The 18,050-nt window shown below is 36.7% G+C and overlaps 1 protein-coding gene across 5 annotated transcripts in view; it reads right to left on the reverse strand.

Annotated features, from left to right (window-relative positions):
• NUBPL (NUBP iron-sulfur cluster assembly factor, mitochondrial) overlaps nt 1-18,050 on the reverse strand; it is a 76,790-nt gene that overhangs the window by 42,943 nt on the left and 15,797 nt on the right. For 2 of the 5 annotated variants that reach the window (XM_064715304.1, XM_064715305.1), the window contains 2 exons: nt 8,247-8,286; nt 8,066-8,156 (listed from right to left, as the gene is read on the reverse strand). The exons of 1 other annotated variant lie outside the window; for it this stretch is intronic. In XM_064715304.1, coding sequence (XP_064571374.1) covers nt 8,066-8,156; nt 8,247-8,286 — 131 coding nt within the window. Of the gene's footprint in view, nt 1-8,065; nt 8,157-8,246; nt 8,287-12,272; nt 12,343-18,050 lie in introns of those variants that run through there. 2 more of the 5 variants (XM_064715310.1, XM_064715307.1) reach the window with 2 other exon arrangements.

Consider the following 18,050-nt stretch of genomic DNA (forward strand, 5'->3'; position numbering starts at 1 on the left):
TTGTTTAAGAAATGTACCTAAAGGATGACAATTTCTTGCTACCCTTAAAATCCAAATTTGCACCTATTATCTTAAGATACTGCCAAAGAATATGGAGATAAATCGAGGAGGGGAAAATTCCCTCAAATAGTACCACTGGGAATGACAAGTGATGTATTCCCACCACCCCAGGTATGCAGTAGCTCCAGGCCAGGCTTTGGTTTAAATTTCCTTTCCTGCAAGCAGGGCACCAATCACTGAGGCACTCCAATATTCAGTGCAGCAATACTAAGATCCCTTTTTGCATCTAACCTACAGTAGCTAGAAAAAATAGTAGGTGCCTTTGTCAGTGAAAGAAAAAATATAAGAGCAGCATTAGGTTTTTCCTGTAGTCCATATTTTCAAACTTTCCATATAAATGAATACCACCAGTATTCCTGTTTAGAAAACACTTAAAAACATGGCAGCCTTCACTTCATGTCTCCAGGGTCCACTCCTGTGCTCATTCCTGCTTACTTTCATCTAAAAAAATCTGACATAAAAGATTTATTGTACTTGCTTTTTTAAGAACACTTTTGCTACCATCTTTGAATTTTTCTTTGTCAAATTGGAATTTAAATTACTCAGGGCTGACACTGATGGCAAGATTCAACAAAGAAAGAAACAAAATCAATGTATGGTTCTCCATGCACTACAGAGAATAGCCAGATCTCTTAGTCTGAGTTTTATACATGCGTGCATACTAGACAGGACACTACTAAAGCTAATGAAAAAAAATTCAGCAGTTCTTCAGCAGTCTTCAGCAAAACTTCTTTATGACATCCCTACTCAATTCTTAGTGCCTGAGAGCACATTAATGCATGCTTCAAACCTCTCCTAGATCAAGGTACTTGTATAAAAAAAACAGGTATGATAGGAAAACAAAATATGCATTTCTTCTATTTTTTTTACAGTTCATAGTAAGGATGCTCATTCAAGAAACAAGGCCTATTTGAGTTTTACTTTTCTGTCCCCACCTCAGCACCTCAACAGTCTAAAAAGACAAATGCTACTGAGGAAAGGATGGTCCCAGTCATTATGTTGAAACATGCTCATTTGACTGCAACACTTAATGGTATGACTCCCTCGCTGAGTGATTAAGGCAGTCATATTAGAGAGACACCCACATTCAGTTCAGGTTTTGACTGACTGCTCTAACCAATGATTTCTGTGATAGGCAGAACCATTTTCTTCTCTCTGAGCTTTAATGGAGTTACAGACCGACAGTCAAGTAGGCACTGGAATGCCAATTTTAGAACTAATCCCAGAATCACAGAACAACTCAGGTTTGAAAGACCTCAGGGACCTCTGTCTGCACAAAGCAGAAACAACTTAGAGCAGGTTACTCAGATTCTTGCCCAGCTGAGTTCTTAATATCTCTCAAAAGAGAGCTTTGAGATCTCTCCTGGCAACCTGTTCTGACATGCAATTGCTTCAACTGTAAAAAATCAAACCACCAACACCCCCTCACATTTCTTACTATATATTGCAACACACATTCATTACATCTTGTGCTATTAATGTGCATGTCCACAAAAAATTTACTTTCATCTTCTCTCTATGTATCCACTAGGTAGTTCAAGACAGCAGTTCATATCTCCCTTGAACTGTCTCAAAACAAAATAAACCCAGTTCTTCAGTGTCTCTTTGCACATTACATGCTCCATGCCCCAGTATCACCTTGATGGCCCTTTGCTGGAGAATATACAGGCAAGGTAGCATGTACAATCAAAAGCTCAGCAATTGCATATGTATCTGCAAAAGAGATTTAGGTCCTGAAGAACACCAGTTTGGTGAATACCAGAGATACATTTACACTGACCTCAGGCATTCTTAACAGATATGTGTCATTCATATGAACAGACAAGGAACATAAAATGTACTGTGCTCAAAAGAAAAAAGGTCTTATAAATTTATTGTATAAATATAACAAAGTATCAAAGAAAAATGTTTATATTTATTTGGAAGTTGTAAATACTAGTCTTTGTATGTCTCTGTATCTCTCACAAAAAATGATAACTCACTACAGTGCTGAACAGTGCATAAACACAGAACAAAATTTCCAAAAACATTAGGCAAAAGACAATACATGGTCACAAACAGAAGCCAAAGAATAACACCTAGGAAACCATACTAACCAATCAGACAGATGGCTTAGCATGTAGTACTTAACTACTTCAGTGACTATGCTCTCGTTGTTTACTGCTTCGAATCAAATCCACATTGCTCCTCCTAATGCAGAAAGCTTTCCCTTGGTTCTTCCATTGTTCTGTTTATGAGAAATGCATTTATACACACAGACACAAGGCAGTGCAAAGCTGAAAATTTACAGGCTGAAGAATTTCTGAGCTGTAAGACAAGAGTTTTATGCACACACATGCCAAACAAGACTGGACTGATGACCACAGACACCATATACAGAACATTCTGCTGCCTAGAACATGCACAATAAAACAACCAATGGCAGCTTGGTAGCCATTTTACCAGGTATAAATACATTTGCTCTCAATACCTTACCTGTTTTTGTCTTCCCAAGTGCAGCATTAATAAATAGCTAAATAAACCACACCTAAAGAAATTCTGGCCCCAGTCTGTACCTGCAACCTCTCCAATTTAAATGGTGCAAAGGATACCAGTAATCACATACACACTTCTCAGCTAGTAGCAACTGCATGTAGGAATTTACTAAGTAAAGCCACTCAAACAAAAACAGTACTGAATATCTATAATCTCCTCTATAGAGATGAGTAACTTCAGACTGATCAGAAACCCAAAACAATATAGCCTCCATAGTATATGCTCTCCTAAAATTAAATACTATTTTTATTTCCAAGTTACCTTAATCCCAAATCTTTAAACATGAGTTTTTACTGTCCTATTCACACAATGCTTGTTTTATGGCAGCTTTCTCACATGGGCTCTTGAAATAACCTAGACTTGACAACCCATAGTCTGCTCAACATTTTAAGGACTACTTATCCATTGGTCTGTATCTTCCCTATTCCCCACAATGTACATGTACAAGTTCTGGCTGAAGAAGAGTTAATTTTCTTCACAGTGACAACATGATATACTCTGCAACTACCTATGTACGATAGCTGAGCATCAGAGAATTATGCCACAAAAAAGGTCCAAGTACATATACATACATTCACACACTCCACTAGATAATAATTGCTACCATCACTATCTCTGGCAGGGGCTGGCTTTGAAAGAAAGAAGCACACACAGTCCTCACCACTAGCCAAATTTTCAAAATTATGTACAGCTTAAATAATCACAAACTGATTTCAATTTGTTTTAAGAGTAAGGCTGAATCTTTAGACTACAGTCCTATTCAAAAGCTTGTCCAAGCATCAAAGTGCAAGGCTCCCCCTCCGTTTTCTGATAATGGCTCTGCATTGGAAGTTTTATTTAATTTGCTTTCTGCTAACTTCCCTGTATTCTTCCTTTCTAATTATATCCATCCCAGTGAAACTCTGTTTTATTTTAATTTTCTTTCAACACCTACCTTGACTAAAACAGAGGCTGAAGTGGTGCTAAAATTGGCAGGAAGAAAGGGTTTGAGGAATTATCATTTGATGACAATAAGAGCATTTTAGGGACTCATTAGAATTAAGCCATTGCAGGAAAAATTTCATCTTTCTGGGAACATGGCTTCATCCTTATCAAATACATCAACAGGACCTTTAGGATTCACAAACACTTGGCAGCATTGAGGCTCTGCTTTATAGCCATAATATACCAAAGATGCAAAAAATATTCTGGATACTCTTGAAAACTATGATAAGGAAGAAATACAAGAGTCCTGCCTCTTAAGATCTGACTAGCCTGCAAAAACATAGGTTAAAATGTCATGTCAGGGTAAGAAATCCTATTAAGGGTTGTTCATCAACCTGAGATCCATGCCTTGAAAACAGAGCAGACTTCTAGGCTATTTTCAAGGGGACTGTTTACACAAAAGAGAATTGCTGGTATCTATAATCCATGTTGTGTAGGCAACACTTGCTTCCAGTAGTGATATAACTTTATCTACTGATAGGACAAAGATACAAGGAGAATATTACATAATAAAATATGCACTTCCATTTTATCTGTAGTCCCATTTTTATTTGATTTTTTTAAAAAGATAAGCAGACTTGTGTGCAGAATATTGATTTTTTTTCCTTCTCTGCCAATAGTTCACGTAGGTAACACACATGGAATAAGATAGTGAATCCAAGATCAGAGAAAACAACACTTGCTATCTTTTAATATTAAAAGTTTTACTGATTACTCCCTAAACAGGAAACTCCTTCCATTTGTATTGTTTCTATGACTATAGCAGATAGTAAATTGGCAGTCAGCACAGTGACTTCTCCTTTCGCAGAGCCTTTGGCAGAACAATTGCCATAACACATTCCAAGACATACAGCAGGTTTGTATCTGCACCCTTCTAATTGTTTCTTTGCCATCAACTGTTAAGATGCCCTAAGACAGAAAAGAGAATGAATGGAACTTTGCTAGAAATGCTAGGACTTGCCATACAGAGTGTATGGGATAGTGATAATAGTATTTGAAATCCCTGCTGAAAAAGCAATTCAAATCAGAGAGCGAGTTCTGCTTGCATTGTCTTTTTTTTTAAATAATCTTTTTATTTCTAAGGTTCTTAGCTACCTACTTGATACTTATTTCAACAGCTTTTCAGACACATTACTGTTTGAGCGCAGGCTTTAGGCAACTCTCAAAAAATATCGTATCTTTACTGTGCTTAGCCTAAAGGTTAATCATAAGTCAGTCCCACAACAAATACAGCAAGATGATGAGTTTTGAGGTAGGTTATTTAATCTGAACCAAATACCATCACACTGAGTCAAGATACACAGAGTAAAGGAACAAAGTAAATGGGACCAGACAAAAGAGTAGGCAGCTTCTCAAGTGAAGTGAAAACCACAGAGGAAAAGCCCAGTACCATGGATGGCACTGGAGAGCTTCCTTACCTGGACTGCAATTATACCTTCAGAGAAAAGAGAGATCTTTAACAACTCAAACTAAAAAAAAAATACTCTCTTCTATCTCACCTACAGGCAAGCCAGATTCAAAAGAAGTGTTAACAGAGGTGAAAGACTTTTAACATTAAGATAACTGTGACAGGGAAATAAGAGTCAAAACCCAGATAAGTGATAGACCATCCTGAAGTGCAAATAGACCTACAGTACATCTTGTGTTAACAAAGAAGTCACTTCTCAGCCACAACAAAATTTTGGGCAATTTCAAGACATATAAACTAGAGATATATTTAACAGAAAGAGTTATGCATATGTTTATAAAGATCAAATGTTCCATTACTGTTTGCAATTCACTTTCACTATGCATGAAATATAATTTCCTTCTGTATTTCTTCCTGTTCTTTCAATAGCTTAAGATCATCACTTTCCTTCTTTTCTATTAACCAATGATTCTGTTATAGAATATGCTCTATATTTTCATTTATATACTAATTTGATACACATACATCAATATATAGGTAATGAAAGTAATACAGCATCCTAAGCTGTTTACTTTGTTTGGTATTATAAGGCACATTTCCCCCAAATTCTGCTAAAGGAGAATGGTATGTGTTGCAGAAAACCACCTTGCTCACGAGATATGCACAACTAGAGGAACACCAAGCACTCATCACTCACTATTTCACTACTATTGCCTGTTATCTACCAGTCTGACACTATTCAATAAACCTGGATTACAAAGAGGGAGATCACATGCAGTAAGTATATACAAAAAGCATTATGTATATATTTAAAAGAGTAAGGATTCCAGAAATTTTTTTCAGTTCCAAGTGTAAGACAAGCATTGAAACACTCATAACAGGCACTCATATTTATGAGGTAACAAGTCCCCATTACAGAATTTGGAAACTAAGCAATTCAAATGCTTTACTGCAGTATCAGAAGCACGATAAATTCTGGAAAACAGATTTGTTCATATGGAAAAGAAGAAAACACATCCAAAATTATTCACAGAGTGAATGCACAGTCTTGATGCTATCAAACAATTAGAAAACCCCTCCACAATCTAACAGTAAACACAAATATGAAATACCACCAATGCTTTTAGGGAAGAAGTATGGGAACATCTATGTTTTCTATCAGGCTGAACTACCTATGTTAAGAACTTTGTATTTTAGCAGGTTGTCTGAATGTACAGGAACTTTGTACACTTACATTATACTACAAATCTAAATTAGGGAGCTAATTTAAATGGTTTCTATGCAGCTAATGAGATAAGCTATTTCTTAAGAATATACAGTTTTAGACAGTTAAATACCAGCAGAAGTATTTTATTCTTGGAAGCAACTTTATCCTGTTAAACAGGAGGTGATAACTAAGACCAACTAGAACAGATAAAGAAAAAACAAAAATTTTTGAAGATCGCAATCAACAGATCACAAAACTATTTCTAATCTAAAACAGAACAATAATATCTTTAAAAGGATCATCACATGCTGCAGTTCTCTCTTGTTTAGGTGTCCGAAGTCATTAAACTATTGGTCCTGCAGTTAATCATTCTTGAGAATGGCTGGTTACTGCAGAAGGGAGATTACAGATTTCACCAACAAAATAACACATCTCAGTCTGGAAGGTGCATTTTTTTCCTTTCTGGACATCAGACAGAACTGCTCATTTTCCCTGTGATCTGTGAGCTTCTCTTCAAAGGAAGAGATACAAACTTTTCCAGCTCAGATTTCAGACTAACCTGGTAACCATGCAGAAGCAAAATGCATGTGGGCAGGAGAAATTTAGCCATAAAGCCTTGCTCCTCCACAGCTAAGGTTTCACTGCCAGGGACATCAGTGATGCCCTGAGCATTAATGGACTTGTCTCGTTCCCACAGCATGCTTGGCCAGCATGTAACTGCACTGGTTGCTAGGGAGCAGCGAGCTCATTACACAGCATCACCAGCACCCTGCCCAAGGATGCTGGCACACGCTCCCCAGCTGGGACACTCGGACTGGGGAACGGCACTGCAGCGCCCGCCAGCCTCCGCTCTCCCAGGGCAGAGAGTGCCAATACAGCAGGCGCTAACTTTAGTTCTACCTGCAAGGTTTTACATTCTGCTTTCCTGAGCCAGCCAGCGCAACACAGCACACAGAGAGGTCAGAATGGTCTCCACAGCTATTGGCATGGATACCCCTTACTTTTAAAGGCCAATTCTAGACAAAGATGTTCTTCCTGAAGTTTTGGCAGACGTATGATTTCCGTCACCAGAGCAGTAAGTGCCACTATTCTAAAATCTGTGCTAAAGGAGAATTCAGTAAAAATGTAAAAAGGCTGAAAAAATTATTCTTTTCAGTTGTTAAAGAAACCCAGTATTTGGAAGCATTTAAATAAGATAAACAGAAACCTTGTGATCTCCAGGCTGTACACAGTAGATTCCTAGAATGGACATCAGCTGTGAACAATCTGGGTCACTTCAAAGTCTAAACATGCAACCTTAATGCATTTTTTCACCTATTTGTCTCATTAGCACTCCACAGATCTCTTCAAAATAAAAGAAAAAAAATCTGCCACAGAATAAAGAAGTCATCCCGCTTCTACATGCCAGAAGATTTATTAACTAACAATCTATCTGCATTACACAGAGATTGTAGCTAATGATCTTCCTGTACCTGTCACTTCAAATGCCATCCAAGAATTCTTAGTGCTGATGAATTAACAAGCACATAAGGGAATACAGCTGTAGATATGCATAGATATCTATACGTTCAAATCCTTAGGCAACTTCAAAATGCCTTTTTAACAACTGCATAAAGAAACATAAAAAGGAATGAAATGGAAGGCAAATTGGGGTAATTCACTCATCAAAGGCACAGAACAACAGCTCTGTTTGAGGGGGATAGGTAAACATAGAAGTATCAACTTTCCCCCTTACCTGAATTTAAGAAGACCAAGACACAAAAATGCTCACTAATAACATATAAAAAAATGTCATGGACACTCATGTATCAGTAAAATGCATTTCAAAATAAGTGATTACTTTGAAGCAGAAATACATAACTAAGCCTTACCTGTCTCAACAATTTTTCAACAGCTGACATTACCATGAGCCCTCTCCACACAACTGGGGCAGTCTCTTCTATCAAGAAACCCATAGACATGCTGCAACAACAAACCAGAAACTTGAGCTTTACAGCACAATACCAAGTACATCTGAAAAGAGGCTTGATTTAAATAAAAACATTTGCTCACCATGCGATTCCATAGTTCTTAAGGGGCCTCATTAGATTTTCTAAAACAGAAGCAAACAAGGGTTTTTTTTTTTTGGAGAGGAGATGGTTTTAGGGTATTTTGGGTTTTTTTAAAGAAATAAGCTTACACTTTTTTTTTATCTTTTAAGAGCAATTTTCCCTCTCTATTTAAATAGTTCTTTTTCCCCCTCATCCCTTCATTAAATGTATGGATTTATCTATTCTGCCCAAGAATCTGACTCCACTTTTTGTTAGGTTGTTACATTTTACTAATACCATTCATCTTTTGTCAGAATAACAATGTATTTGCCCATAAAATAATGTCACTTTGTGCTGCCAAAATCAATCTATTTTTATGAAATCTCTGTGCTGGAAGGCATAGATTCCCTATCAGGAATCACTAAAAGCTGAGTCATTTATATTGGAACAAAACCAAAGTCATACAACATGGTGAGATTTCAATTCTTATTTTTTTATCTATCCTAGTCACTAATCTCATGAATCAGAAGAGTATTCCCACTAACATACCAGAGATTTTGGGAATTTGTCTCCTTCTGTTAAATCTGCCACAGAAACCCCAGAGTAGAGACACCAAATAAAACCATCCCTAAACTATACATTGTCAACAGCTCCAGGTAATTAGTCCCAGATTTCTTCAGGCTGATAGAAATCAGTAGGACTTCTAAAGTTTCTGTAGGAACAAAAGATTCTTATTTGAATGTTGCTGATGTATTGTCCTTGTCATACATCTTATTCCTATGCCTCCAGTGTCAAGAATAAAAAGCAGGGAGGGAATACTGTAATTGTTCTGCTGACAAAGGGGTGTGCAAGCAGAAAGCAAACAAAACAATTAAAAAGAAGGCATTCAAAACAAAATATCACAAAAGCCAAAACCCTTCCTCGTGGTTTCTACCATCTAAATCCACACCTTATCTCAAAATGGCATACACACTCACAAAAAAGAACAAATAGCATTTTATTTGGTCTAGCTGATATCTCAGAAGAGCATGCACAGACAGGGACTAGCAGAAAATAGGAAGAATACTTTAAACAACAGAAAATATACTATAATGCAGATTTTGACAGAAATCCTTGATGCACCCAAATAAAATACATAAAGAGAGTAAAATAAAAACTAAGTGAGTAAAATAAACAATGTGAGTAAAATAAAAACAGAGCATTCAAAGCTGAACTCCAAATTCAGACAAAATAACAACCAGGAGCACACAAATTCAATAGCTAAACTCTACAGATGAAAGCTTTCAAGCAATCAAGTAAGCGAGCATTCAAGCCATGTAATTTTGTAGAAATATGGTGGAGAATAAATTGGATGTTTTGGTTTACAAATCAAAAAGAACAAAACAGGAAGATAAACAAATCACTTGTATGACTACTGCATTCAGGAATGAGTTGGAAGCTATTGCTGAAAAAGAGATTGGCTTGGACTGATACACTGCACCAGTGCAGTCTTCTTGACTTGTGCAGCTCTTCAGTGCTGACTCAGGACTTGCTTTGGTGGTACTATACTGTCTAACTACATTTCTAGCAATCACAGGCTTACTTCACCCCCTGCAGTAACAGTTCAGTTATGAAGATAGTGATGACATTGGAACATCAGCCTAGAGCCACATCTAGGCACTGTTTTGGTGGCTTGGTAAACAAGATATACACCCCCACAGTTAAAATAGAAGTGTTAAAAAAACATATTTACCTAAGAGAGTGGTTAAAAAAAGAAGTAGTAGGAAAAATGTACTTGCAACAGTGCATACCACTGCAGACTCAAGGTTTCCTTCATTTGTTACCACGAAATAGGGGCAATTTTAAGACAAAACAAAACAAAAAGGGGAGGCCAAGCTTTGACTGCCGATTATGAGGCTCAGGAACTGGTGAGTAAGATGAATGGAAAAGATGCATTATTCTGGGAAGTTCACCAAAATACTAAGCCACTTCTCAGTTCAGTCCAACTGCTCTACACTATGTGAGTCAAACATACAGAGACATCTCAACATCCACTACCTGCATGGACAATTTCTTCTGCACCGAGATCAGGCACACAGGCTGAGCTCACACACCTTCCAACATCTCTCTCTCCTTCACAAAACAGGAGAGTTCTGTGCGTAGATAAACATTGACCTACAGAGCAGCAAAAGGGGCTTTTGCTTTTAAAAATATATGTATGGTTTATTTCTCAGCAGCAGAACTTCCTTTTATTAAAACTGCATCTTATTTTCTTTGGTTAACAACAAGGATTAGAAAATGCTCTGAGCAGCAAGATTTAATCAAATTTATACAATGCAGAGGAACAATTCACAACTTGCTGTATATTCTGGCTATAATGTTCTACATATTTTCAAAGTAATACAAAATACTGCAGAGCTCCCCACTGTTTGCCTACTGCTAAAAATCATTCTTAAGACTAATCTTAAATCTAAAGTGCTTCAGTGGGCTTTGGTAATCGCCCTTGTCTCATCAAAAGCAACAGGCCTTCCTCCTTTTTCACTGTGGGTCTCATGAAGATTTCCTAAAACATAACATGTAAAGAAGATTTAGCTTAATGAGATCTCAGTAACATCTCTAATTCCCATTGCTTTTAGAGTATGCTTTTCTGTTATCAGAAGCCTACCACACAGCTCCAAAAATTTAACACAAAACAAAACAGATCTCCTAAACTCACAACACACAGCAATACCATACCACCTATGCCAAGAGATTGCCTAGTTTGCAATTTTCCAATAATCTTGATGGCCCTAAGTAAAAGACTGCTGTGTTTTCTCTGAAAATCCAAAATCAGATCTGTAAGATCAACGTAGCACCAATGACATGTCAGTAAATGCCTTTTCTGATAGAATACAAGTAAGGCACTAGAAAAGGCAGATGTGCAAATTCATGAAAGCATTATAGCAGATTGCTGATTAAAATAGTTCTGGGACTCGTCTGAAGATTGAATTGTTACTCACATGGGGAAGAGTAGCATTGATGTAATGAAGATGGATGTTCATTACATCAATGAAGACGCATTTTGTAATTATTTTTTACTAAGCTTTTTCTCCCCAAACAAATCCAGCCTTGAAAACAGATTATCCTAACAAGATAACTGAGTTACTCCACGTTTTCTCTAAGAAGACTGACATAGCTGTTCAACAATGGCCAGGGTCACAGGGTCAGCAGAGCACAGAAGGTGTGTACAGCACTACCTTACATATATATCTATATACCTGTATGCATGTGGTTTTGGCTGGAGTACCGTGACATTTCTTCACAGTAGCTGGCATGGCGATACATTTTGGATTTGTGATGAAAATTTGTGTCAGAAACTGCTCTGCTTCTCATGCCACACCACCAGCAAGCAGGCTGGGAGCACACAAGAAACTGGGAGGGGACACAGCCTGAACATATGACCACAGCTGACCAAAGGGATATCCCACACAATATGGCCTCATGCTCAGCATATAAACTGGGGAGACAAAAAAAGAAATGGGAGTACATTCAACTTTATGGTGTTTGTCTTCCCAAATAACAGTCACACGTGATGGAGCCCAGGGCTAAGCCACAAGGAGCCATTCCAACTCATGGCTTAGTTTCTGGAAGTGGTCTGTTGAACAACAGCACAAGCAGAAGCTTACGTTCATTCCTACCCCATCAGGTAAGTAAAGACTGTTATTCCACAGGATGGAGATGTTGTGCTATACCTCTTTAGAAGGCATAATACTGCTTACAAAAAGCAAAGGCAGGTTATTAAATATCAATGTAGTGGATCATGCAATACCCTAGAAAATGTATTTTGAGCTCACTGGCTCAGCAAGCGCAAATGCAGAAAAGCTGCTCTGAGTTTTCAAGAATCTGAACTAAGAAGAAAATTGGGATTTCTGGGAGACAGACAGAAGGAAGCCATTGGACAGGAAGAGTAAAAAAATTACTGGGCTTTACTTGTGTAAACATAGATGTCTCCTGCCACTCTGGATGCCTTAGGGAGCTGGGATTTGTACATGGCTAGCAGCTTTGACAGAGGGCATAGGGAAAGACATACCTTCTGAAGGGACAGCCAGAAGCCTGACACCACACTCCAGGCATCTTAAAAGTAGCAGTGGGTTCCTAAGCAAAGGCAAGTGAACTTCACCCACAGAATGGTAAAGAGGAAAGAAATGCCATAGAGGGGAGAGGAATGAATAGCAACAGGGCCCCAAGGTACCTTGAAATAAAACAGTGACACCAATCTATGAAAGAGGGTAAAGGATGCTGTCACCAAAAGGTTAGTCAAAGTCATAAATTTTAATTCCTTGCTTTAACTGTAATCATTGTTTTAACTGCTTATGCCAGAAGCCTAGAATATTCTATGGCAACTGACAGACTAATTGAGACTTCAGGCTTGATTTCACACTGTGTTGTACGTTTATTTCCAGGATTGCCCCAGAAATACAACAATTTGGATTTTAAGCTTGAAGAGCTCCACACAAGGAAGGCTGTGATTGCCCATTACATCCTGCACTAATAGTGTTATCCAACCACAGAGACATCCCAAATACTTAACCAAAGCAAACTAGTAATGAGACTTAAAGAGCATAATTCCATGCTCACCGTTCAATTTCATGAAATATGTGCATAATGAAATGCAACTTTTCCCAGGAGATTTGATTCTCGTATTTAGAGGGTCTACCAGTCCCATTACCTGAGAAGGCATTACAGTTTTTTTCCTCCCAACAGACTGCAGGGGAAACAAGGCTCTGTAAAAGCTTTTTCATTAACAGAACAGTTTTGCAGATATGACTTCAGCAGTCCTACCTAAAAGCAAAATAACTAATTGCCTGCTGGAAGACTGTACTTCAAAAGCAAATCTGGCACAAATAAAGAGCACAGTGATTTAGAAACATCTTTGTTACATTTTAAGGCAGCACTGACTTGTTAGGTTTAAAACATAGGGCTAGTTTTAAGCATCATGCCATTACTTTCCATCACAAATGTCTTCCTTACAATTGCTAAAATAACCCACATTTTGAAATGCCCTCAGATCCCCAAGGAGACAAAAATTCTATTTATAGTGGATCAAAAGACTTATTAGACTAATTTAGGTGGGTCCTTTCAGTTCATTATATCCACAAGGAATGAAATAGACTAACCCAACGTTCAGTTTAACAGGACAGACATCTGTCCTGACACACAAAAACCTCTGGGAAAGCTCATGTCATTTGAAGCAATGACTTGCTGTTGTGACAGGGGAGCTGCCCTGGTCAGTCACATAACAGGGTGCCAGACAGCGCAGCAGAACAGGGAGCAGCAGGAACCCCAGGGGCAGAGATGCATCAGCTTTAATTTAAGACCCAACTTCACAAAAACATTCCAGTTAACTAGGGATTTCATTGCTTCCAAAGCAAAACTAGAGAATTCAAGGCAGTTGTGTCAATTCAGCCTTTTTAGGTTCAATACTGTAAAATACTATAATCAAGAGCCCTGCCCTGCCCCCCCCCCCCCCCCCAAAAAAAGGAAATTTAGGTGAAAAAACATGGGAGGAAAAAAAATTTTCAAAGAATTATGTGTAATTGTGCTTTTGGCTAAGATAGAGTTATTCTTTTTCTTAGTAGCTGGTATGGGGCTGTGTTCTGGATTTCTGACAAAAACAGTGTTAATAACAGAGGGATGTTTCTGTACTGCTAAGCAGTGCTTACACAGTCCGTGCCTTTCCTGCTTGTCAGCCCACCCCCCCAGCAAAGCAGGCTGGGGGTGCACAAGGAACTGGGAGAGGACACAACCACAACAGCTGATCTCAAGTTACAAAAGGGATATCCCACACCATATGGCATCACATTCAATATATAAATGATTATGACCATCAGCTAAAGCAAATGGAAAGAGATGCTAGCTTTTCAACCCTTATTGTCACTTTTGGCCTCTGGGCTCTACAGGGAAAGGATTAAACCACTTTTTTCCTGGTTTTGATCTATTCTGCTTCATTTCTCTATTATGAAAAGCCACTACATTGTACTGCAGAGCAGGAAAGAGAGACTACAGCAAGATGCCCACGAAGGGAAAAAAAGCACAAAAGTGAAATTGCAAGGTAAAAATATTGAGAAAATTCAGAATTACTTGCATTCCTTCAATTTTTCTTCTAGCAGAGAAATGGAAACATTTATTCCTCTGAAATAAGCAAAAAGGTAAATACATTCAGTCTACAAAAGCATGATTTATTTCTTTTGTTTATGCATGTATAATGAAAAGAGTACTTATCATGTTCCTATAACAAAGCCATTTTGCAATTTAATTCCAGTTTTTATACCAGTTGAACCAAAAAACCATTTGTATCACTAAGAGTAAACTTTATAATATAGTAAGTATCTGCTAGCCACACTTCAAATAATTTGAAATTACTGCACCACAGGATTAACAACATAAAGAGTAATACAAATCTGCCTTCAAGTACTTCAAATGTATTATTTCAGGTCACAGTGTTTCAGTAATTTATGCTGGAATGGCATTTGGTAAAACTTCATTTGCCATTTATCCAAAAAGACTGGTCTCAGTAAGAAGCTTTAATTACTACACTAAATTTCTCATCTTATACTTTTTTTAATTGTATGAATTTATTTATAATGAAGAATAAAATTTTAATAAATTAATTCCCTAGAGGTTTCTTTCCTTTTAAACAGCAGCTAACAGCTGTATGCCTATAAATAATTACTTGAAGAATTGTGTATCTGCCATCTCCTTTCCCTTCCAAGGTCTTTGATTTTCTCCACAAGTGAGCTCAACAATAGCTGGACTAATCCACCTTGAGGTTTATTGTTACAGGTTTGAGGGCAATAGCAAGGTCCAAAATAGAATATTAAACATTCAAGTAGTCTTCTCATTTTCAACTACTTGATCACATTTACAAAGCGTCCAAAATACAAACCACAATAAATTATAACACTTTCATTAATTATTTTGTCACATTGTACACATTGGGACTATTGTACTTCCACCATCCAGATAAATTGGGGTAAGACATCATCAAAAGTAAAACAAAGGGTTTCAGTTCAGGCTCCTTTCAAAACAGAATCAATAAAAAATATAATTAGAATATAGACAATCTAAAAATCACTTGCTCACCAATCAAGAGCTGGTATCAGCCACAAATACTTTTTTTTAAAGAATCAAATGTGGAGTTTTTTAAAAATTTATCATGATGCTGTTCCACTGATAAAGCATGACAAATATAACTTCAAGACTTCAAGCTTTACTTGAACTATTTAACTTTAACTTTGTAAAGTTAAATCCTTAGCAAACATCAATAAATTTCTTCATAGTCATTATCATTTATTTATCATCAATGAATTTCTTCAAAACACATAATATTTTGTCTATGTCACTAGTCCACTCCCAGTTTTCTATTAATGACTCTCAAATGAATGCACCACAATCCCTTAACACTATTCCAGCAGACATCTTTAAACAGAAAAACTATTTTAAATTTTCACATTCTGTTAAGAGAGTCTGCAATCACAGTCTTAAGGTATGCAAATGTACCCCAGTGAAAAAATTCAGGTGCCCATTTCTATAGTTCCTGCAATTTTATTCGATTCAATGGGGCAGCCACAAACACTGTTAGCTTTCTCTAAGAAATTACATTCTATTCTAAATTGTGAAAATAGATGTCTACTACTGATCTTTTGAATATACTATTTTATTAAGAAATGAAAGACACTGAAGCTATCATAAAATGGCAATAAAGTTTTGAAATACTAAGAGTAGAGTCACCTGTCAAAGATTTACTCACCAAAACCTTCGTAATCAAACTAAATAAAGAAACTTTATCTATCTGGCAAAATGGCAAATGTTTTTGACAATATAATAGTTTTTACTCTCTGACATCTAGTTTAAATGGCAGATTTAAAAGGAAAAAAAATGAAATCACGCAATTCAATAAGCCAGAAAACTGCTTTTAACTAAATTACTTAGGGAAAGAATAAAAGTAATACTTTTGTAACTGATGCTATTAGCATTGCCTTGCATATATATATTGTAGCTGATGGTAATATTAATTCCATAGTTAGATAATCCTCCATTAGCTAATTAAATTCAGTGGTGAACTTATTAACCAACATTTCCCTGACCATTTAAAGTATTTTGAATGACAGCCTATTAAATGTTAGCAGACTTTTCAATGTACTACATTTTGCAAAATTAAATTAATGTAGTATCTTCCATTTATACAGACTCCTCACTAAGAACTCTCAATTTATTTTGAATGCTTAAATTATAGCATGACCATAATAACCTCTATTCAGAAGCAATAACTCCTGCGTGGACTTATTTTGTATGGTACTGGGCATCCTTAATCCCTTTTCATGTCAGAGAGGAAACAGAAATCAAAGATTGCAGAAGTGCTCAGAACCTCCCAGGATTACTCTACAGATTCATTTTCAAATACATGCCTCACACTGAAGAAAGCATTAAGACTTTAAACTTTTTTTTTGAGTGCTACATTATGAAAAATGTCTTGAACTGACTTATTGTTATGTAGAGGTAGTTTATACATTTCTGTAACACAGAACTGCCTGGGCTCTCTCAGTTGGTATGCAGTATTTCCTCAGAGTTTGTTTTACTCTTGAAAATATAGTAGCAAATCAGATGATAACACTAAACCTCATTACAGAAAAGTACAAGAGTCCTACATGTTTTTATATCAATATATTTATATACACCTCTATATGTACCATATATATACACACACACCTATGATTGATCACTTCTTTGCAAGCTTATCCCATCTGTCACTCATTAAAGGAATCCTTGATTAAACTTTAATTAAAGTTTCCTATGTCATTCCTACTTTGCAATTAAACCATCTTTGACAGTATTTCTCTTGCTGTTACTCATCAGTTTCATCAACTCAATAGTTAAAAATACACAGAGTAGTGAACAGAATCCCTGAAATACAAATTCTATCTTGTTATTCATACCAAACTACTGTCTTTCTCAGCAGACTTGTGTCATCTGTCAAGCTTTTGAAATATACAAATTCATTTTTCTGTCTATTGTAAAAAGGGTATGTTCTTTAAATTCTGATATTTACTTGTGCATTCCACACAGAAGTAGAAAGAATATATTTCAGTGATCAAAATGTCAGTGCTTACAAGACAACAGCAAAAGTTTCGGTTCAGGGAAATCTTCCAATTTTTTTCTGTTACATTGAATTCTGCACTTCTAACAATGCTTGAAGCATGTTAAGACAAAGCTTACAGTGAACTCTATTCAGCTGTTTACCAGAAAAATCCAGTCACTGAAACAAAACTGAGCTGCTCAATATCTGAGTGAATGGAGTCTTAAGTTCTAGCATTCCTAGCAAGTTGATTTGTACAACCATAAGAAACAGACTGGGCAATTTGTGGCTCAAGACAAGGACTTAAATTAGGTATGGACTGATAAAATACATAGCAAAACGACCAAAGAATTCTAAATTATCTAATCCATTTTTCAGATAGTGAGGAAAAAATTGGGGAGACAAAAGTCAACGTCACATCATGAAAAGCGAGATTTGAGCACCACAACATAGTCCTTTTTGTGTTCATACTACACAATGCACTTCAAACACAAAATTCATAGCAAAAAAAATCTGTTATGGGAAAACACAGCCTGTATGACATTCATCCTCAATAGAGTTCAAAGCACCAGTGAATGCAAGAATACTTCCATTTGTATCAGGAATTCAAATCCTACCAATGATACATGAAAAGGCTCAGTTATTTGTTTATTTATCACTCAGCAGCCTTTTGACTTGAAAAGATATAACAAAAACCAATAACTAAAACTAAGTACTCTCCTCCTCTCTTAG

This window comes from Zonotrichia leucophrys, chromosome 5, assembly GCF_028769735.1.
Source record: "Zonotrichia leucophrys gambelii isolate GWCS_2022_RI chromosome 5, RI_Zleu_2.0, whole genome shotgun sequence".
Classification (NCBI taxonomy): Eukaryota; Metazoa; Chordata; class Aves; order Passeriformes; family Passerellidae; genus Zonotrichia; species Zonotrichia leucophrys.